General features: G+C 42.7%; 1 protein-coding gene across 1 annotated transcript in view; it reads right to left on the bottom strand.

Annotated features, from left to right (window-relative positions):
* The window catches only part of DOCK5 (dedicator of cytokinesis 5), a gene marked incomplete at both ends in the record, with an annotated part of 208,018 nt that overhangs the window by 46,166 nt on the left and 138,775 nt on the right, over nt 1–23,077 (bottom strand). Inside the window, 10 exons of the mRNA XM_079706756.1 lie at nt 107–165; nt 2,640–2,740; nt 3,948–4,026; nt 5,537–5,631; nt 9,437–9,535; nt 12,303–12,398; nt 14,331–14,467; nt 16,700–16,806; nt 17,406–17,476; nt 19,522–19,633. Of these exons, the coding sequence (XP_079562882.1) occupies nt 107–165; nt 2,640–2,740; nt 3,948–4,026; nt 5,537–5,631; nt 9,437–9,535; nt 12,303–12,398; nt 14,331–14,467; nt 16,700–16,806; nt 17,406–17,476; nt 19,522–19,633 (956 nt within the window). The remainder of the gene's footprint in view (nt 1–106; nt 166–2,639; nt 2,741–3,947; nt 4,027–5,536; nt 5,632–9,436; nt 9,536–12,302; nt 12,399–14,330; nt 14,468–16,699; nt 16,807–17,405; nt 17,477–19,521; nt 19,634–23,077) is intronic.

The following is a 23,077-nucleotide window of genomic DNA, read 5'->3' as shown; positions in this document are numbered from 1 at the left end:
AGAGAAATCAATCTCAGGATTCTTGGAATTAAAATGGAAAAGAATTCATCGTGGGATGCGTGTCACCCAGGAGTGGTGTGTGGGCCTGTTTGGGTTATACACTCACCCAGGTTATACCACATGTCCCGGATCCTAAAGCCGATTTCCTTTCTCATGTCCCCGTATCTAGGAAGAAGATCATAAACCAGGAGAAAGATGTGCAGTGGAAATGAGAACACATAATACAATGAAGAGGGAAGTAAAAGAGCCTGTGTTCCTCTAGGTCACAATTAAGGTAGGTCTCGAGGCAAAATCACGTTAAGAGATGTGGTCGAGGGACTTCCCTGGTGGTCCAGGGGTTAAGACTTGGAAGTAAAAGAGCCTGTGTTCCTCTAGGTCACAATTAAGGTAGGTCTCGAGGCAAAATCACATTAAGAGATGTGGTCGAGGGACTTCCCTGGTGGTCCAGGGGTTAAGACTTGTGCTTCCACTGCAGGGGGTGAGGGTTCGATCCCTGGTCAGGGAACTAAGATCCCACAAGGAGATGTGGTCAATACCTAAAAAAGCCCCCAAGAACTGAGCCACATAGAGGTGAGGGGACTTTCACAGCAGGAGGAAGACCAAAGTAAGTGTCAAAAAATCACTGAGAAAATGAGATTAACAAACTTTATTGAAGAGCAAAGAGTGAGAAACACTCTGGTTGCTCTTAAGCGAAAAAATAAAATAAAACACAACAAACACTGAAGAAAAGGAAGATGAATGAGGGGTGACTTACACAGTAATGTGGCTGGCGTTTATATACTTATATTTGAGTAACCCTTATCCACACCAGGACGCTCTTCAAAGCACTCACATTGGGAATCTCTAGACATACACTCTCAGTGGGGGTGACAGTGTCCCTGAAGGGGTGAAAATTGGTCCATGGGAGCAAAAAATAAGCTTCCTGTTTTTATGTATAAAGTACAGATATACATTTAGTACATAAACTGATATATGGTGTATCTGTGGTATTAATATTTCATGGGGGGGTGTGATTAGAAAAACATTTTCTAAAAAGGTTCCTTACAGGAGTTGACAATGGAGGAAAAAAGAGTAGAGAAGCATTGATCTAGACAGTGGTTCTTGGGTGGAGGTGAATCAGAGTCACCTGAAAATCTCTTAAAGAATACATATGCCTAGGGCTACCTCACACCATATACCATATCAGAGGCTGGAGGCTTAGAAAATAGAAATAGGGTGGGTCAAAAGTAGATGCTGTAAATGTTCCCAAGGAGTTAGAATATGGACTTATGACCTACCCTGCCAGCACGGTTCTATGTTTTCTACTTATGATACTATTGCATCAAACATCTTTTTTTCAAATTCTTGCTTTGGAAGTGTCTTCAGAAGCCAGTATAAAAATATATTGAAAAAATTTTCTTACTATTCCTATTTAACAAAGGTACCTAAGCTAATTTTATTATTATTATACAAGCATATGTGGTCCATGTCTGGCACATAATAGATAATAAATGATAACTATTCTTATTGCTTATTAATACTACTGTTGATGCTTTTACTAAAAATTAGAGAAGTCTTGAAAAAAAAATCCATTCACATTCCTATAAGCTTAATATAAATGTTTTTTATTTCCTAAGGTTTATCTTGGCCCATATGCATATATATTTTTACATGGATTGTACTTACAGTCCCACTTTCCTTTGACCAAAACCAGAATCATTAATCCTAACTAGCCACTTTATTTATCGGACTTGGTGTCAACTCATTTCACTTATGGTCATTTAACCAAAATCAAATACATCCTTGAATGAAGTTATGTCATTTAAGGTATTCTAAAGAATAAGATTAAGGTGTCCATCTTAAAAATCAAATATCTCTTGATACCCACCCCCACAAGGAAATCTACAAAACAGGTTTTACTTTTATCTTTGGAAGTGCAATCACTAAATCTCAATCCCTTAGCCATCAATCTTAGTATTTTAGGGAGGAGCTAGAGGGAAGCTAAATAATTTGCCTAGAGTCCCAGACATGCTAGCAGGGGAACAGAACTAAAATTCACAGCTTTTAAATGATAAATTTCTCAAGTTCTATTTAATTACACAGCCTTTGAGTTCCCAGGCTCTCAATGAACTTCGAAACAGACTTGAGGTGAAAGCAATGAAAGTCTTCCCTAAATCTCTCATCACTCTTGCACACAGGTCCATTTTGAATTCTGAGCCAGGAATCTGGAGGGTGTTTTTAGGTGATGTGTTACTCTTGGCTTCTCTGCTGAAGTGACTGAAACTGGGAGGTAGACCAATGGTACCAAAGGAGTCTGCTCTGTGAAGCATGAGACAGAGAGGCACTATGCCTGCAATTTGGACAAGCTGCCAGCAGATGGCAGCTGTTCCTGGTGATGGGAAGACTGGCTGGCTTCAGTGTCTCTTTATGTAGAGATTCTATAATAGAATGTGATGGTTGATTTGAAAATTAATGCGCCCCTGAGAAGAGATGTGAATCTGGGGAAATCTGAGGGCTATTAAATGATTATTTTAAGACCTATCTCACTAACAACACAGGTAGCCACTGAACAGTAATTTCTGTGATACCAAAACTCCTGCTCCAAATAGAAATGGAAGAATCGCCTTCCCAATCATAAGCAAGTTTAAGAGGACACTTACTTTTTTACAATTTTGTTGCGCTTGGCTTGTGAGAAGGTTTCAAGCTGAAGGGACTCATGGGTGAGAAAAGCGACTGCCAAATGGAAGTAATTGTTCCAGAGCTGTTCAAAATTAATGATGTGGGTGAAAAGAAACAGAAAATAACATTAATATGGATCATAATAAAACAGTGTCACATGGTACAAATGCACTTGCCAGAAATTAATGGGAAAAAAATCCAAAATAAAATCCACAGGACTTCCTTTTCTCTCCTGTGTTTCAATTATTCATCCCTGAAAGTTTTAATGCTTTATTAAATATCAAGCTTTTAAAAATAATCCAAGCTATTATATTTGTCTTTACTCCTGGGATAAAGGAAAATTGTTGCCAAGAAGTGTACCTATTTATAGTAAGTAGTTTGGCAATACTTATCAAAAGCCCTGACAATCTGCCAAATTTCTGACTAGTAAATACTTTAGGACTTTATCCTGGTAACATATTTACGGGTATTTAAAAAAATATTTAAAACAAGGAAGGCCCTCACAGTGCTATTGAACATAATAACAGAAAATGGAAACAATCTAAATGCTCATAAGAATAATTTGGTTAAATAAACCATGGTCCAGCCATACAATGCACTGTATTCAGCCATTAAAAATACTGTGAAAATATTTATTATCATCGAAAAGATCACAGAAAAAGTAAATAAAGTATATTAACAGGTTACCAAAGAACTGTACAGCTTGATTCCATTTTGGCATAGGTACTTATGTGTGTGTGTGTATAAATACACACACGTATATAACCATTTTGATATATATACATACACACATATAAAAACATATGTATATACACACATAAACATGTATATGTATATGCAATATGTATATATAATCTCCTCTGCTTGTGACACTCTACTTCCAACGTTCCATAGATACAAACGCAGGCCATATCACAGCAAAAGCACATCACCAACAAAATGTACCCTGTAACAGAAGCAGGACCTTGTCTGCCTTCACCAGGGCCTAGAATAGTGCCCTGTACATATAACTCTCTAATATTTGTTGGATGAATGAATGAATGAAGATGGAGCTAGTGATCACCAGTTTTGCTATCACTTTGGACTTTCAAACAGGTGTTTATACAAACTGCTCTTTGGACACTAAACCGTTTGTAGGTAGAGGAATACCTGCATGCTTACCTGCAAGCAGGTGTGTTTGTGTGTATCTGTGTTATGATAAAAAATCTGAGGCGATGTTTTCCAAAATGAAGCGGTTCTCTTGCTTTGGCTGAGAACTCAAGGAACTCCTAGGTGAGTCGCATGCTTACCTGAAGTTCAAAGCTTGCCTGATCCATGAAGAATCTTGTGAGAACCTCAGCAAACTGATTTATCGCACGGAGGAAAACCCTAGGGGAGGAAAAACACACTGGATAAAGAAGGCAATTTCATGCTCTTTGAAACATTTTCCATCTATGTTAAAAGCCAAAGCAAATCAAACCTGGACTTGGCAATCTAAGACCTTTAGATCTATCAAGGTCCTTAGAGACCAACAACAGCACATTCTACAGAGAAGGTCACTGAAGATCAGTTTCTTGAACTGACTACTAGCACAGCTCAAGGCATCACAATTTAGCCAGTTCAGGGTACAGCTCAGAGGACAAGCCAGGGCTCCTGAGCCTCAGACCAAGGCTCCTTTTCCTCCATCGTGATGCTTACGCTTTAAAGTCTAGGACTTCGGATGCAATTGTTTCTCTAATCTGTACATAGTTGGGAAGGGTTTTTCTAATCAGGTATCAGGACCATGGAGAGTTAACAATAATGCTTATCATAATGATTTACTTTATTTAGCTCTTTAAAAATCCTGAATCTCGGGCCTCCCTGGTGGCGCAGTGGTTGAGAGTCCGCCTGCCGATGCAGGGGATACGGGTTCGTGCCCCGGTCTGGGAGGATCCCATATGCCGCGGAGCGGCTGGGCCTGTGAGCCATGGCTGCTGAGCCTGCGCATCCGGAGCCTGTGCTCCGCAACGGGAGAGGCCACAACAGTGAGAGGCCCGCGTACCACAAAAAAAAAAAAAAAAAAAAAAAAAAAAAAAAATCCTGAATCTCTTTTAATATCTGTATTCAGTCCATTTCACTTTCATTCAACAAGTCTTTGTTGAGGACCAGCAACTGCAAAGCACTGGCTTAGGTTCTGCCTTGAAAGAATGGTTCCTGGTCTTAAGAAATGTACAACTTGGTGGAGATCATTTGCAACCTGTAAATCGAACCATGACAACAAACAAAGAATATGGAAAATTCTAGGAGGGGGTATCAAAGAGGTATGGGGAAATCAAAAGAAGAGAAGATAACATCCAAATCAGAACGGCTTCCTTTGGAGATGGCATTTGAGAAGGACCTTAAGGAATGGGAGGCATGTTGATGGCCAGAGACAATGGGGCAGACACTGCAGGTGGAAGCAGCAGCGTGAGCAGAGGCACAGAACATGTTCAGGGTCAGGGTTAGGAGGGAAGAGGCCAGTCTGATTGGAGGGCAAGTTGTATATACAGGGAAACAGTGGAAGACAAGGCTAGAAAAGCAGGGTGGGCCGGGATGCAGAGGCCTTGAATGTCAGGATGAGGAAGGCCATATGGAGACACTGAAAGATACCTTGCAGAGTTGATGCTGACCATCAACATGAAAGCAATGAGGAGGTTATAGCAGAAAGAAGAGAGTAGAGAGCCCAAGTCGGGGTGACCACAGTAGCCTGCATGGAATCAAGAACAGGAGCACGTAAACCAGGACCACGAAAGTGGGAGGAACCTTATTTTACAGATGGTGGACTTGAAGCAAAGAGATTTAACATGCTTCACAAGGGTCAAAACCTAGTTTCCAGACCCAAGTTCTCAAATGCCTCTGGCCCTGCGATGGTCGGTCTCACCTGTTCTGTGTCATATTCATGACCATCCAGTCTTTGGCGTAGACGTTCTTTCCAATTAGATCCTTAAACATGATAAAAGTTTCCATGAGGAAGTCCTGCAGAAAACAAAGGAGGAATGGTTGTGGGAAAACTGGGTTACACTTCATAAGCCTTTCCGCCAGTACACTGACGTAAAGGAAGGAACACGATGGCCCAGGTCCCATAACAGTCTATCTTTTGAGTAAGGTTTATAGGGATAACAGAGTATTTTTTTTCTTTTATATTGGAGTACAGTTGATTAACAATGTTGTGTCAGTTTCAGGTGTACAGCAAAGTGATTCAGTTATACATATACATGCAACTATTCTCTTTCAAATTATTTTCCCATTTAGGTTATTACAGAATACTGAGCAGAGTTCCCTGTGCTATACAGTAGTTTCTTGTTGGTCATCTATTTTAAACATAGCAGTGTGTATGCAACAGAGCATTCTTACAGGTATCCTATGATTTGATGTTTACATCATATAATCTGATAAGGAAGACAAAGATTAAAAAATTGTCTATATCTTATAAATGATAAAACTGAGACTGTTGAAAAATGAAACGACTGGCTTAGGCCATAAAAACCAAGAAGCTGGAGAGCTGGGAAGAGACCTTGGAATTCTGGATCCCAAGTTCAGAGCCATAATATCTTCAGTCCTCGGCTGCCAATGTTGTCTGAATAGATCTACCATACTTCAAATGAATTCAACAACAATTATGAGAAAACTGATACCTGTTGTTTTTTTTTTAACTTTTTGGTGTCTTTTAAAAATTGAGTTACAATTAACATACTAACATATTATATTAGTTAATTAATATTAACATAATATTATATTAGTTTCAGGTGTACAACATAGTGATTCGATGGTTTTATACATGAGGAAATGATGCCCACAATAAGCCCAGTTACCATCTGTCACCATACAAAGTTGTTACAACGTTGCTGACTGGATTCCCTATGTGTATATTACATCCTGGGACGTATTTGCTTTACAGCTGGAAGTTAGGATCTCTTAATCCCCTTCACCTCTTTCATCCATCTCTCTACCCTCCTTCCCTCTAGCAACCACCAGTTTGTTCTCTGTATCTGAGTCTGAGAAAACTGATACTTCTAATAACTCTGCGTCCAATTCTCCCTTATTATTATTAGAACAGAACAAAAATGCTATAAATAAGAAGCAGAGTCACAAGTCTTCCTCTTCCAGGAACGTTACCATGCGTAGCCTGGGGGGAGGGTCCTAAATGGTCCTTAAAAAGAGATTATAGCAGTGGATCATCATGTCTGTAAAAACTAATAACAAAAGCCCAGTATTGAAAAAAAAACAGCTATTCGACTCGAAAGAGGGCTAAGAGGAAAAAGGAACTCAGAACAATCGGGCTAAAAATCAAAGCTAAAAAGTTTGGAAAGCTTTTTAATTTATTAGTTAAATTTAGACATCTTTCCACTCAGATTCCTGAAATGAAAATCCAGTCCAATTTCTCTGGCACTAAACCGTGCAGTTCTAGCTCATGAATGACATCGTATACAGAAAGAACACGGGGCTTGGGAGGCAGGGGGCCTGGGTTCTATTTCTAACAATATTCCTCTGAGACCCCAGTCCTGTTGGCCAACCAGTACACTTCGGATGCCCAACAGCATAGGAATGGGAGCAATTCCAGCTCTCAAGTCTGTGCTACTTCCTTCTGGTTCAATGGAGAGTCAAACTTTTCTAGCCTCCATTCTGAAATCATAGACATAGTTCACAAGTTTTTCAGTTTTTCGTCATCCATTTTAGGTGCATCCATTACTTATTAACTTTTTTCCTCAAGTCAACAGGAGTTGATGGTTTGTGAAACAAGGATGTAGATGCCGGTCATCTATTCTGACGCCAACTCTAGTGTTCTCAGTGAACTGTAAACAGTGATGATATAATAAAGGCAGTTCACAGATAACCCCAGGCCTCACTTTAGCTACCACTTCCCGAAGTCTTTCAAGTGATTTCTTCAGAAGCAGCAGGAGCGAGAGAAAGGACAGTCCACTGGAGGTCAAAGGGCTTAGCTGTACCCTGCAGTTCTGCCACTGATGACTACTGTTCCCTTGGGGACAATAATCCTCTTTTAATTAGATGACGCAGGGGAAGAGCTCACCACTGTCCTGGAAAATAGGAGTTAAATCTGGTTTGGTTTTTTTTCTTCTTCTTTTTGCTTACTTAAAGGAGCCAAATTGTCAAGAGTTTGAATTTAGTATAACTTTCTTTATTCTTCCTGCTTTCAGAAGGAAATCTGAAAAGAAGTCACTAAACTATTTTTATATTAATTTTATCTTACATAATAATAATATAATATTATATATGTAATGATAATGTAATATCATTATCATTATTATAAGTAGTTGGTTCTCATAGCTAGTAACACATGCCAGGCACAAAGTGAGGCATTTTCCACATGTCCACTCATCAATACATTAACTACCTCCTGCCCCCAGGTGGGTACCATCCTACAGAGAAGGAAATTGAGGTTTAGTGAGGTTAGACAGCTTGCCCCAAATTTCATAGAGGGAAGCAGAATAGCCAGAATTCAAACCCAGGTCCAGGTGTTCTAAAGCCTGTGTTCTTAAACCCACTACGGAGGAGAAACACTGCTACCCTCGGCTTCCACCTCTCCCCACCTCTCCCCTCTTCCTAATTCTCTCGCCCAGATCTCTGCAAACACAGCTACAGATCGCTACAGATTCCTGTACCACGCTGCCAGCCAGAGCATGGCCTACGTGGAGGTCCACATAGGACTCCAGACTAAGCCCCATTAAGTCCTTTATTTTTGTCCAGGACAGTGCTCTGAGGGTTCATCATTGGATCGATTACAACTAATAATAATAAACAGTACAATTCCTTGTGTGTTTTTCCATCATGTAGACCTCACAGAAGGAAGAGTGACTGGCAGAGAAAGAGCTGGATATCCTTGGGTGTACTGGCCACATGCTATCAGTATAATAAAGGCAGAAAGTGGAAAATCTGGAGCATAAAGAAAATTGGAATATGCACGAATGATGCGAACTTACCCAGAGCAAAGATGAGTGCAATGAGACCTTGCCTGTTAATACAGCCCCCTGTCCAGCCCACTACTTCACAAGATAAGACAATACCTTCAGGGATTTTTTTTTTTTTTTTTTTTTTTTTTTTGGCCATGCAGCTTGTTGTATCTTAGGTCCCCGACAAGGGATTAAACCCAGGCTACGGCAGTGAAAGCACCAAGTCCTAACCACTGGACGGCCAGGGAATTCTCATCTTCAGGGATGTTTAACAGCCACTAACAATTCCCTGAAGGGAAGGATCCTGGGGAAGCAGCCAGAGATCTAACTTAGCCTCTTGGGCCACCTTCAGCTGTATGCTTAATTGTAACTAGGAGAACAATTTTCTTGTTTAAAACAGAAGAGAATGGAATATTTTCAACTGACAATAACTTACAACTGTTACCTGGGGCAGGTATTACCTCTTTTTGTTTCCCTCTCCAGGGAATACTGAAAAGGATGACATCAACCACATCTTAAAAGACCATGAACATCTCTGCCTCCTAAAATCCTTGCCACGGCATGGGTGACTACTGTCCCTGAAAATGAGACACTGTCCTCTGCTGAGAGCAAAAGAGGTCACCCAAATGTTTCTAAATATGGGCTCCCTCTAAATCCAAGAGACGTAGGTGGCTGCGTGAGGACCTCCTGGTATATGGACTGCACTCTTCTTCAAATCCTGTGGCAGAGAAAAACTCTCCCTCTTGTAATCCCTGTGGAAAGCGCCACAGCATTCGGAGGTGTGTGGGAAGAGAACCCTAGACTCATGATGCTCAGTTCTGCCAAAATATGAGAAGTCTTAAAGTTACCAGGATCCAATGAAGACAACTTACAATAATGTCTTGTCTGGTCTTGAAAGTGCTGATGTAGTGGCTGTAGTGGCTCTCGTCCATCTGCCGCAGGATGGCAATCATGCAAGCAATGAAACTCCCCTGGAAGGAGACCGAAAACACAAATCCCAGCTCCTTAGACCACCAACTGACAAAGCAAGATTTGGGTGCATGTACTTTGGTTTTCCCTACCCAATTAACTATGCAGGGACCCCAGCACGCTGGAAACATACTGCATTCTAAAGGTCCAAAGGCATGTGCTTTGCAGTTTCTGCTAAAAATAAGGTCCTTCCAGGTTTGAGTGAAGCAGTGTGGAGGGCTTCACCCATCCTATGAATAGCCATGACCTCTGAAATCCTGTAGGCCAGGGGATACTGACTGTAAGATCTCAGCTAGATGACTAGTTAAGCTATAACAACTTGCAGACCCTGAGTTGCTTGTTGAGACCGAGGTGTAATAGAGACATCCAGGGAGAAACGTCCAAAGTATTTAGATCATTTAAATAAATTTGAGCTTGGAGGAAAGCAAAGAGGAAAAAGAGAGGTCGTAAAACTGACTGGATGAGCAGAAGAGAGGCTAGGAGAGCTCCCTGCTGGACCACTTCCATGTCATTCCACCAGCTCTAGAATCCTTTGGCCAGTGATTCCTAGCATGTTATGCTGTGTAATTGTGGACCTGGTTTGAAGAAAGGGATCGGATAATTAGATGATTACCATCATTTCCATTGTTGAGGCCAGGAATTACATATTCAACTTGCTTTCCCCTAGTCCAACCATATTTGAGCCACAGACTTAATTTTCTAGCCAGAGGGCAAGTATCTAAGGTAGTATCCTCTTGTATTCATATAGTTATGAAAACAACACAAATTTAAGTGAACTTGGCACAGAGGAGATGAAAATACAGCTGTTCCTGGGATGGAGAGAATAACTTCCTAAACACAAAAACAGTGAAATACTATCCATGTACACCTCTCTCTGAATGAATGTCTGTCTTAGGTCTCTTTTGTTTAAAAAAGTTTATTTTTCTAATTATAAAGTGATGTAAATTTATTGTATTAAGGCTTTGATATATATTGCCAAACCGGCATATAGTTTGCATTACCATCAGCACCTAACACTACTTGTTTCTCCAGGCCTTTGCCAAGTGTTTGTCCAAATTTTACCCTTTCAGGAAAGCCTGTTCTTTATTCTGGCTGCACCATGCGGCTTGTGGGATTCTAGTTCCCTGACCAGGGATCGAACCTGGGTCCCTGGCAGTCAAAGTGTGGAGTCCTAACCACTCGACTGCCAGGGAAGACCCAGAAAAGCCATTCTTAATCAGCTTATATAAATTGTAACTCTTCTACCCTAACTCCCCTTATCCCACTCATTTTTTTCTCCATAGCACTTATAGCCTTCTAATACTCTGCCATTTATTTTTTGGTTAATGTTCTTGCTAGAATGTAAGCTTCTCTAAGGTAGTGATTTTTGTCTGTTTTGTTTCCTGATATACCCCCAGCATCTAGAACAGTGGCTGGCTTACAGTAGTTTCTTAATACATATCTGTTGAATAAATGGTTTTTATTTACCACAGCAATTTGGGATAGTTCTTTTTCTCTGTCCTCTGATTAAAATCTAATCAGAGATTTTAGCATCACAAAAGATGCACCTTTAGTAAAAGATGCTTCATTTTAATGATGATACAACTCGGCCTTTCAACAGTTATCTCTGGTCTCAATCACACTTTTTATCTGACATTTAATAGACATAACAGGCGGGGAATAAGAGGCCAGGGCAACACTGGCATTTCTAACAGCATGCTAATCCCAAGTTCTTTAAACGGTTTTTCCTTGAACCACAAGCGCTGGATGGTACCACAGGGCACCGATTTATAAGCACACTAAATATCACGGGGAATATGATGCGAAGGGGAAAACTGACTTTATCAGAATTCCTCTCATGGTGACTACAGTGCATAGTTGGGAACATAACTTGGTGAGCTGCTGGGGGTGGGCATGGCTGACAGCATGCAAGGCGCTGCCTCCAGGCTGGTTGCCCAGGGCCAAAGCCCACCTCAGTCACCTGGTGGTTGTGTAACCTTGCTCAGGTTTTTGTACGTTTCCTCATTTGCAAAATGGAGATTAGTGTGACTTTCAATGAAATATAAAGTGCTTAAGATAGTTTCTAGCACACACACAAAAATGAGTTAACAGTGACTACTACCATTATCATCACGCTGGCTGGACATACTGATACCATTACTGTTATCATTCTAACAAAGGCAGATCCACACAAAGCATGCGTACATTGAGAATTACAACTAAATTGCTTGAGACAATAGAGGAAATGATAAATGCAGTCAGCTAAACCCCTAATTTTCTGCTCACCAAGGCTCATATTTTCCTGAAATAAAATATTAAGCAAATATTTAAAGAGCATTAGGTTGAATGGGTCCCAAGTTCTCAGTCCACCTAGGGTGCCTGCACATCTCAGTGGGTCTCTGCTTTAATATATTATAAGAGGCTTTTGCTTCACGTTCCATATGAGCAATACTCCTTATGATTTGTATTGGCGAGATCCTTTAAAATTTTCCCCCATTCGCCTCCCCTACCTCCCTGGTGGATAATTTTCCCTCAAGAGAAAATCAGCATCAGATTTACTCACAGTTATAACGAAGAGTCACTCATCCAGGGCGGCTGTAAAGTTCTAGACCCCATTTATTTCCCGAGGGAGCTATGCCACCCAGCCCGCAGCGCAGACTGGAAACTGAGATGGGAAGGGCCTACGTGAATTTGGTCTCAAGACACTGCTCCCCAAAGCCCCCCAGTGGGCAGGTGGGATGGGACACTAAGAAGCTGTGGTGGCTGTGTGGTCCCCTGGGCGACACTCACGATGTGGGGAGACTGTCGGCTCATCCCAATCACGGTCCGGTTGATCCTTCTCAGCAGCCGTTCCATTATCAGCTGTACGTGCAGCGCCGTAGGACCCTGAAGGGGAAACAAAGGGATGGACACCACTTCTTCTGATTCAGCTTCACTTTTAAAGAAACCTTGGACTGCTGAGAGTTCTCTTTAACTCTCATTCTGGCTCTTCAGTACAAAGCAATCTCTTGTCCAAAAGGGGGAAACATTGTCACAGAACGATTCATAATGTTATTAAGGAATCTGCTGAACGTAATTGGTTCTAACATTTAAAAGATGAACGTGGAGATGCAGGGGAAGAAAGCTTCTCTAATGATCCAGGTCATCTGGGCTCGCTGAGAGCTCCCTGGAGCCAGCAACTCAACAGTTTATGGGGACTCCCACTAGCATGAGGTACTCGGTCCTGATGCTGAGTAGATCAGGTTACACAGGACAATTTGGCACATGAGTGGGAAGCAAAAGGCGAAAACATGAAGTTCTTGCTACCTCCTCTCTAGGACGTAAAAAAACGAGAAACTCAAGTCAAGGAGATTGTTATGGACTGATCATTCGCATTCAAAATTCCTGTGCTGAAGCTCTAACCCCTAACGTGATGGTATTTGGAGATGGGGCTTTTGGAGATAGATAATCAGGTCATGAAGGCAGGGCCTGGGACTGCTAGGTTACTATCCTTTATAAGGAGAGACACCTGAGAGCTTGCCCTACCAAGGAAAGGCCGTGTGAGGACACAACGAGAAGGTGGCCATCTGCAGGACAGGAAGAGGGCCTCACCAGGACCCAACCATGCAGGCACACTGACCTTGAACTTCCAAGCCCCAAGAACTATGAGAAATAAATTTCTGTTGTTTAATCCACCCAGGCTGCAGTATTTTGTTTTGGCAGCTCGAGCAGACTAAGACGGGGATTTACTATTCTGACTCTGTCATGTGTGACCATGAACAATTATTTAACTTTGTGGAGCTTCCATTTTCATAGCTGCGAGAAAAAAAAGAAAAGGTCCTGTACAGGAATTAGCTGGGCTGATGCACCCAACAGTGCCTCATGAATGCTCAGTCTTTCTTTCTCCTCCTTTCTTTTCTTGTGGTTTGATGCTGTACTCCTTCAGCTCCAACTTCTCAATATTCAAGTTGCCTTTTCAAAGCCTTTACCCACTATTGCTTCTTGACAGATATTCGAATCTCCTGCTTAATGCTTCAAACAACTAGATCACTGCTACTTACGTAATTTTATTAAAACACCAAGTATCGTTAGCATCCCCTCTTTCCCACCCTTCCTTCTTTCCTTCCTTGCTTTTTATTATTTCTCTGCTTGCTTCCTATTTCTTTAAATGGAAGTGATTCATAACACCTGCCTCTCTGTAGGAACATGGGTGCCGTGTAGCCATCATGGGGGGTAGCGACTATGGTTTGTCTTCGACTGGAAACATTCTGCAAAGTTCTCCAGTCTCTTGAGTGGAGGCTATGACAGGTCTATCTCTAGAACATGGAAAATCCAGGCAGTGTGGCCCCAGGTTTTTTGAGGGGGAGGAGATGAGGTGAGATTAAAAAAAAAAAAAACCACATCATTTCTACTAGGCTCCAGAAGGAAGGATCAGTTTCAGAGAGAACATAAAATGAGAACTTCTCAGAAGCTCTGGTACATCTACAATAGTGCTGTCAGGTATCGGAGGTATAAGAGGGTAGAGGTTTCTACCTAACAAGTCTAAACAATGCTCTGGATCTGAAAAGTCCTCAGCAGGATCTCAGTGATGGGCAAACTGGGCCAATCAGGAAAATCAGCCAGTAGCAGCCCCAGCAGTAGGTGGATCTCCCTGGACCTAGATTTGCATGACAGATTCTAGTCGGGAGAAGCCTCTCTAAACACCTCTAAAATGGGTGCAGCCTGCCCCAGTGCCCAGGTTCTCAACTGCCTGGGACTAGGAGAGCCGTGCAGTGGTTCCTGTCCCAGGCCATGGGACCAGTGTACGCTCTACTCTGCATCAGCAGCTCTTTGACTCACCACATCCTTCCTGTCCAGAACTTCCAGGAGGTAGCTCAGAAGCTGCGAGCTGGCCTCATGGTCAGGCTTGCTGGAGTTGTCGTCTAATTGGCCGCTGAGCTGGTCTATCAGCAGAGGCAACAGCACGTCTCTGCACTCTGAGGGGGAAAATGCAGACCACTCACCAGCTGTAGGAGCACCCCCCGCCAACTGCCTGGCTCCTTCCTGCAACTCCCTCTCTGCCTGTCCCCCCAGCTCCCAGCTCTGCACTCAGCCCTGCAGGGGCTCCTCCAGGCCACTGAGGATCATGTGGTTTTAGGCACGGAACGTTAGCCCTGTACCTTGACCTTAAAAACAAAGAAAATCCCACCTATTGTGGGTCCATGTAGCCAAATGTTTAAAGTACTTAACAATTTCTTTAGCTTTTTAAAAACAAAAAAAAGGCCAACTTGGGAATTCCCCGGCCGTCCAGTGGTTAGGACTCCGTGCTTCCACTGCAGGGGGCACGGGTTCTATCCCTGGTCAGGAAATTAAGATCCCGCAAGCTGCACAGTGCACCCCCACAAAAAAAAAAAAAAAAAAAAAGCTAACTTGATACTTGCAAGCTAAGTAATATGAAACTAATAAACTAAGCAAGGTATATGATTTTAATTTTTTGAAACGTTTCACCTAATGGAGAAAATGTACTCGAAAATTTCTATAAATACTGAGCTCCATCAGCACATCTCAGTGTTTCACAGACATTCTGTTCATACTTTCGCAGGCACGTGGACTTCATAAAGTAAGGTATTATCTAACTTCTGAGATCTTCACATGATAAAATATCATTCTGATGAGTCCAGACATTCTGGGCACTAACAGAAACAACTGTGAATGGTGATAATACTTCCTCTGTTGGAATCTTCCAGGGCATCCTTGCTCTTCTGCTCAAAGAACGCATCTTTATTGTCTCATTTATGGTTTATGCATCCTTCGAGGCAGAGGGAATCACAGTGTAGTAAGAGGTTGACTAGTATTAAGTTTTCCACTTAAGAGCGCTCACTAGCTTTCTGCACTCCCCCTGACTGGGTCCTTGGAACAGCTGAAATGTCTAAGCACAAATTCTGAGGCTCAGAAAAGGTCAGAGCCAAAAGACATGCTGATATGATCTAGTTCAAGTCCATCCTTCCACAGAAACAGAAGCTGAGACTTAGAGAAGGTCCCTCATTCGTCCAAAGTTACACAACTAGCCAGGGGCAAGGCTAGAAGGGTTCTCCCACCAACAACCCCCTCAACTTTTCCTATTTCTGAGGTGTCCTGCCAGTCCTCAGACCCTCCAGCCAATACACACAGCATGAGTCACCCTCTGGGGCTCCCTGACCTGGTGGTGGCTTCAAAAGAAGCTCTCACAGCTGCCCCACCCTAGCGAGTCTTGGGTTTACTGGGAAAGAACCAGGTATTGGACCTCTTTCCCATGTCAACTTTGGGACAGGAACACAGTGATTTCCACCTGGTGGCTATGTGCTTGACTCTAGTTACAAAATGAAGAGTCTTTTATCAGTGTAAGAGTGTTCTCCTCTCCGCTCCTAGCAGTATGATGGTAGTCTGACTCTCCTACAGCTCCCCCCAAAACCTCTCTGATTTATAGTGATTGCCAATTTCCATGGTGTAAGTCCTTCTGCCACGGTCACTCTTCAGCCACTAAGATGACATGACTGGGCATGGAGTCGAGAAGAGATGTGCATGACCAGCTCTGCCGAGCCAGTATAAGTGGCATGCAGTCCATCACTGCCCTACAGCATCATGGCATCACTGCCTGCCCCAGCCCCTGGTTACTGACGTTATACTCTATGTCAAAGGAGATGCATTTGTTTAAAAGGACCGTCTTTACTGCTTGCCTGTTACTTTATGGGGTTCCTATTTTGAGCACAAAGTTTTCTAATTAATGAAACACAACTTCAAATTAAAGATTAAAGAACACATGCGGGCTTCCCTGGTGGCGCAGTGGTTGAGAGTCCGCCTGCCAATGCAGGGGACACGGGTTCGTGCCCGAGTCTGGGAGGATCCCACGTGCCGCGGAGCAGCTGGGCCCGTGAGTCATGGCCGCTGGGCCTGCGCGTCTGGAGTCTGTGCTCCCCAACAGGAGAGGCCACAACGGTGAGAGACCCGCGTACCGCAAAAAAAATAAAAATAAAAACAAAAAAGAACACATGATTTTGCTTTTTCAGGAACTATGGGAATGCTGAACTGATTTCACCTTCTCCTTAAAACTGGTTTCCCAGGAGGTCCTCAAGTACCAGCAAACCATTGGCAAGGACATTATTGACATTAAAAAAAAAAAAAGGCAGGGTTGGCTGAAGAAGACACAAGACTGGGATTTCTGTAAGCAGCAGTTTTTGGTGGAGACTCACCCGACTGCCGGAAAAGATGGCTCTCTACTATCTTGGTCATGCAGTTCAGTTTCTGGCGAACTAACTGGTTGTCAGGGATGCTCTGAATGAACTTGCAGAAGAGCACGCTGCAAGAGAAACCCCAGTAGTCACTGTTTTCATTCTGCCGAGTTCAAGGGAGCATTACGCTCTTCCCCTCTACTGGGAAATTATTTACGCGTGGACAGGTTTACCTGGAATTCTCTCCACAATGACCTGAGAGTCTGTCTCTAGGAAGCAAAGGAGAGGCTGTATTCTGTTCTCACTCCAGGGCTCAGCCTGGGAGCTAAGTCAGCCTCAACTGGCAAATTAGTCAGGTCCATCACTGCTTGGCAGACCTACCTTCACCCTCAATTTCTGCAGAAGTCTTTTCGGGCTACCTCCACCCCAGTGTCAATCACCATCTGACTCAGCATTTCGGGGGTACTTAGGTATAGGGCTGGAAGCATATTATTATGTACTTTTTTCTGTAGTTAATTTTATGTCTGTGTGTCTTGTTTCCCTGGAGAGAGTGCAAAACTCTCTGAGGGACTGGCTTTGTGTCTTCTTTTATGGCTTCCACAGAACTGAGCACAAAAAGGTGTTCGGTCAATACGTGTTAGAAGAATCACAGCATGTGTAGCCGCCTAAGCTCAAGCCAGCAGGGGAGCTCTTCTCTGTTAAGAAACAAAAGTTTTTGGCTACTTACCTGAGCTCAACTGGATCGAACACGAGTTTGACGTCATTAATGATGCTAGGAAGGTACTTCAAGGCTGCCCCCTGCAAGAAAAACACCGAAGGCATATTCAGTTGCCAAGCAGGACAAATACAGAATTTCCTGCTTGATCCCAGGAAGAAACGACTGATGCTGGGATCCTGAACAGGGAACTGGACACAGACACTCTCGCAATGAAGAAGAAAGCTGATGTTGCTCTACACGATCTCCCAAGATCTTTTTCCTGAAAAGTCCAGAGGCACAGATTCCTGCCCTCACCACCCAAGAGCCACTGTCCATTTAGAATTCAGTTTTCTACCCAAGGAAGTAGGTAAAATCTTGACACCTCCCTCACAAAGTCGCCATAGAGAGCAAAAAATAAAGCTCGAACTTGAGTCTTTAGGGATTACATATTTTACCTCAAAAACCTGATAATGATGAAGATGATGGGGACGATGGGCTTCTGGGAGGAAGGGGAGCCCTAAGAATAAAGCCTGTTGCTTGAATCATCATCAGGATCAACTGGCTGAATTCACAGGGTCCAGAAATGCCATTCAAGGGACGTCTAAAAGGGTAGTTGGTCATCTTTGGTGAAATGTCCATTTAGGTCTTCTGCCCATTTTTTGATTCGGGTGTTTGTTTTTCTGATATTGAGTTGTATGCGCTGTCTGTATATTATGGAAATGAACCCCTTGTTGGTCACACTGTTTGCAAATATTTTCTCCTAGTCTGTTGGTTATCTTTTCATTTTCTTTATGGTTTCCTTTGCTGTGAAAAAGCTTTTAAGTTTGATTAGGTCCCATTTGTTTATTTTTGCTTTTATTTCTTTTGCCTTGGGAGACTGATCTAAGATAATATTGCTATGATTTATGTCAGAGAATGTTTGGCCTATGTTCTCTTCTAGGAGCTTTACGGTGTCATAGATTATATTTAGGTCTTTAAAACAGGCACATGAAAAGATGCTCAACATCGCTAATTATTAGAGAAAAGCAAATCAAAGCTACAATGAGGTATGACCTCACACCGGTCAGAATGGTCATGATCAAAGAGTTTACAAATAATAAATGCTGGAGAGGATGTGGAGAAAAGCGAACCCTCTTACACTGTTGGTGGGAATGTCAATTGGTGGAGCCAATTTTTATGGAAAACAGTATGGAGGTCCCTTAAAAAACTAAAAATAGAGTTACCATATGATCCAGCAATCCTAATCCTGGGCATATATCCAGAAAAGATGAAAACTCTAATTTAAAAGATACAGACAAAAAAAAAAAAAAAATAAAAAAATAAAAGATACAGACACCCCAATGTTCAGAGCAGCACTATTTACAATAGCCAGGACATGGAAGCGACCTAAATGTCCATTGACAGGTGAATGGATAAAGAAGATGTGGTATATATACACAGTAGAACACTCCAGAGCAGTAAAAAAGAATGAAATAATGCCATGTGCAGCAACGTGGATAGACCCAGAGATTATCATACTAAGCAAAGTCAGGAAGAGAAAGACAAATACCATATGATATCACTTATATGTGGAATCTAAAAAATAATACAAATAAATTTATTTATAAAACAGAAACAGACTCACAGACATGGAAAACAACCTTATGGTTACCAAAGGGGAAGAGAAGGGAGGGATAAATTAGGAGGATGAGATTAACAGATATACACCACGGTGTATAAAATAGATAAACAACAAGGATTTACTGTATAGCACAGGGAACTATATTCGATATCTTGTAATAACTTATAATGAAAAGAATTTAATATATATATATATATATACACACACACATATATATATTTGAATCACTTTGCTGTACACCAGGAACTAACACAGTATTGTATATCAAATGACTTCAAAAAAAATAAAATAAATAAATAAATAAATAAATAAATAGCTTGTCTTTGGCAAACCAACATTTGAAAATACAAATGTACATAAAAGTTAAAACAAAGGGATTTCCCGTTACTTTCTATAAGTCATTCTAAAATTAACAAGTTTTCCACGAACTAACTAGGATTAATTTTCTTTTATCTCCCACTATGGCCAGTTCTATGTTGCCCCAGAACATCCTCACCGACAGCATTAAGAGTTACTCAAGCTGACCTTGATCTTGACAGCTTCCTCCAGAGGCCTGTCCATCAGCATATTGAAAGAGAGAAATAACTGGCGGATTGAATTACTAAATTCATCTCCATCTTCACTTTGGCCATAAAATCTTCAGAGAAAAAAGAGAAGGCGGGGAAAAAAAAAAAAGAGAGAAGGCGGTCAGATTCTCCATCCTCAAAAGAAGTTTTCCAACAGATCTGTTGCCTACACAATGCTGGAGGCCCATGCCTCACTGGTCACCTCTTTACACCATGCCCAGAGGAGTCACACGTGCTCTTAGGTGGTTCAGGAAGGGGCCCAGTAGCTGGGAAGTTATCCCCACCTGGACAAAAGGAAGGTAGTGATTTGTACGTAAAGTCCTACAACAGAGCTCTCCCACTGGCCCCCTGAAGCTGTCTGAAGGCCAGTCTTGGTGATGTCCCCCATCCTAGTGGCGTGTGGGCATTTCCGGCACAGAGCAGGGAATGGCTGGAAGCAGCTTTGCCTCAAGTAGCAGATAAGCCCTGCATGCACACCTACCATCCTCAGCTCGTTAGCAGAATGTCCAGCAAGCAGGGGACTCCCCGCCCAGCTACCTTCCCGGACAGCCCAGTCCTGCCACCTCCACGCCTCCCCTCCTGCCTCTCTCTCCTCTTCTAATCTTTGTGTCTAATCCCTCTGCCATGTGAATCATTCTGTCTCACCACAACAAGCCCTGATCATTTGCGTTCAAGTTTCAGACAAGGGGTAGAGAAGCTGCTCAACCTAGAAACATTCTGAGCCCAACCCAGTCTGCAAGTCCAGTTAGCATCCTTCTATCCACTGAACTGGCCATGCTGGTGCCGACCTGCCTCTAGGACAGGGTCCTCCCAGGACACGGGCTGCCTTGATCTTTGCTTATTCGTGCTTGTTTGATTAAAGTACGCTATCAACTGAAAAGTTGGTTCTTTCTCATAAGTAGAATTCAGAAGGTCTTTGGCCCATTTCTCAGAAACACAAAAGTCCCCAAATTGTAGTCCAAGTGCATTTACACTGGGTGGCAATCTTACCACCAACTGTCAAGAGTAGGGATGGTTTGAACTTAGAATTTTATACACACACTCAAACACATACGTACACGCATATACATATTTACATAAGTCTCCTCCGTTCACCTATATCTTATAAGGTACTCATGGAATATGAACTTCTCAGAAAATTATTCAATCAGAGGGTTTCTGCTAATCCTCAATTCATCCATTTTGCAGAACTTTAGAAAAGAACTTTATTTGCAATTTAGTCCACAAAGTATATCAAAATTAACATACCCAGAACAGAACTCACTTGATTTTCCTGTTCATCTTTAAATAGCCCACGACTTGGCAAACAGCACCCCAAACCCAGAAGTTATTTACAGTTCTTCCCTTTCTCCCATTCTCCCACCAAATCGAACAGCAAGTCCTATTATCTCTTCCCGCTAAATCAGTCCACTCTCTGCATCTCCTCAGAGACAGAGCCACCGTATCTCACATCTGAACTATAACAGCCTATTAAGTGGTCATCCAGGTTTCACTCTTAACCCCTGATAATCCACTTTCCACCCAAGAGATGAGATGATTATGTAAAATGTAAGCCAGATTCCACTACTTCTCTAACTGAAACCCTTCAGTGGCTTCCCGCGACACCTGGAATGAAATCCGAACTCCTGGCTGTGACCTAGAAGGCCCCCATCACGCACCTGCCTGCCAGGCTCCGTCCTCCCATTCCCAGTCTCCACGGCCCAGCAACATTGGCTTCTCTAGATTCTTTAGCTGTTCCTGCTCACTGCACTTCTCTTCCCTGAGATCTTCAGAGGCCACCTCCTCATCTTTCAGTCTCAACTCAAACCCCAGCTCCTGGAGAGGCCTCTCCCACTAGCTCAGCTCAGGGAGCCTTCCCTGGTCACTGTCACATCAACATCTTCCCTCCTAGCTCTTATCCATCTGAGATGATCTTGTGGGTTTCTTTCTTTATTATATGCCTCCCTGGCCTCGATGTAACCCACAAGCACCATCAGAGCAGGAACCTTGTCTCATCTGCTAGATCCCAAGATCTAGTAGCAGATCCCCAGATCTAGGGCTAGGAGGGAAGGCGTTGATATGACAGTGACCAGGGAAGGTTGTTTGAGCTGAGCTGGTGGGAGAGGCCTCTCGGGAACTGGCATCTGAGTTGAGGCTGAAAGATGAGGAGGTGGCCTCTGAAGATCTCAGGGGAGAGAAGTGCAGTGAGCAGGAATAGCTAAGGCAAGAGCCCTGGGGGGGGCACCAAAGGGTGTGTGGGAGGAATCAAGAGAAGCCAATGTTGCTGGAGGGCCTACAGCAACACCTGGCACCCTATGGCTGTGACTTTAAAAAAGGGACTAACATGACTGAGCTTCTCAATGTCCTATTGTGTCTATCAAATCCAAGCAATCAGAGAATGCAGACTACCAGACTCTCTATCCCAGATCAAGCTCTTCTTTAGAATGAGAAAACATCAGGGGGAAAAATAACCGCAAACAGGCCATTAGGGACCAAGTTCAACACAGCCACTCTCTTAGTTCATCTCATGGGTTAATTAACTTGGCTTTTCCATTGTTATCATGCAATCTGATGGTGAAAATGATGGCCCAGATGCAACGCAACATTATGAAGGGTAAAAGAGCTAGTGGATCGTAAGTGGAAAATATTTTTTAAATTTCCTCAATTAAGGTTTTTTCTTTTTATGTTTTTTTGTTTGTTTGTTTTGGCCGTGCCCCGTGGCATGCGGGATCTTAGTCCCCCAACCAGGGATCGAACCCGTGCCCCCTGCAGTGGAAGTGCAGAGTCTTAACCACTGGACTGCCAGGGAAGTCCCTCTTTCTATGTTTTTATGAGGATCTTTATTGCTGGACATCAGGGTTTGCTATACAAACTTTTAGGTAAGGGAATGTTCCCTCAGTAGGACACCCTAACTGAATATGTGGAAATTCAACATAATTACAAAACACAAAGATCCAACTATAAAAGACCACCTGGAGAGAAGTGGGGACTACAGAGGCTGTGTACATGCTCCGAGTTGGGCGAACACTGCCTGCTTCTACTAGGGAAGGAGGAGCTGTCATTCGTCCAACTCAACTTTTAAGTCATTGAACATGTTTAAAAACCATAAAAATGGGGCTTCCCTGGTGGCGCAGTGGTTGAGAGTCCACCTGCCGATGCAGGGCACACGGGTTCGTGCCCCGGTCTGGGAAGATCCCAAATGCCGTGGAGCGGCTAGGCCTGTGAGCCATGGCCACTGAGCCTGCGCGTCCGGAGCCTGTGCTCCGCAACGGGAAAGGCCACAACAGTGAGAGGCCCGTGTACCTCAAAAAAAAAAAAAAAACAAAAAAAACATAAAAATGTACAAATTCATTGTAGAAACTTTTAAAATGCAGAAAGGAGAAAAACTAAACCTACTTAAAGCCCTCTTATCTACAGTTTACTCATATCTAACCAGTGTCCGATCCTGAAATATTTTTGAAATGAGATCATATTACACTTATGTCTTCTACCTTAGTTTTATTATTTAAGAACCTATCAGGGTTAGCCTACCTCAT

The sequence above is a fragment of the Hyperoodon ampullatus genome, assembly GCF_949752795.1.
Source record: "Hyperoodon ampullatus genome assembly, chromosome: 6".
Lineage (NCBI taxonomy): Eukaryota > Metazoa > Chordata > Mammalia > Artiodactyla > Ziphiidae > Hyperoodon > Hyperoodon ampullatus.
The sequence above is the reverse complement of the archived record's forward strand: the minus strand, read 5'-3'. Positions and strand labels throughout refer to the sequence as shown.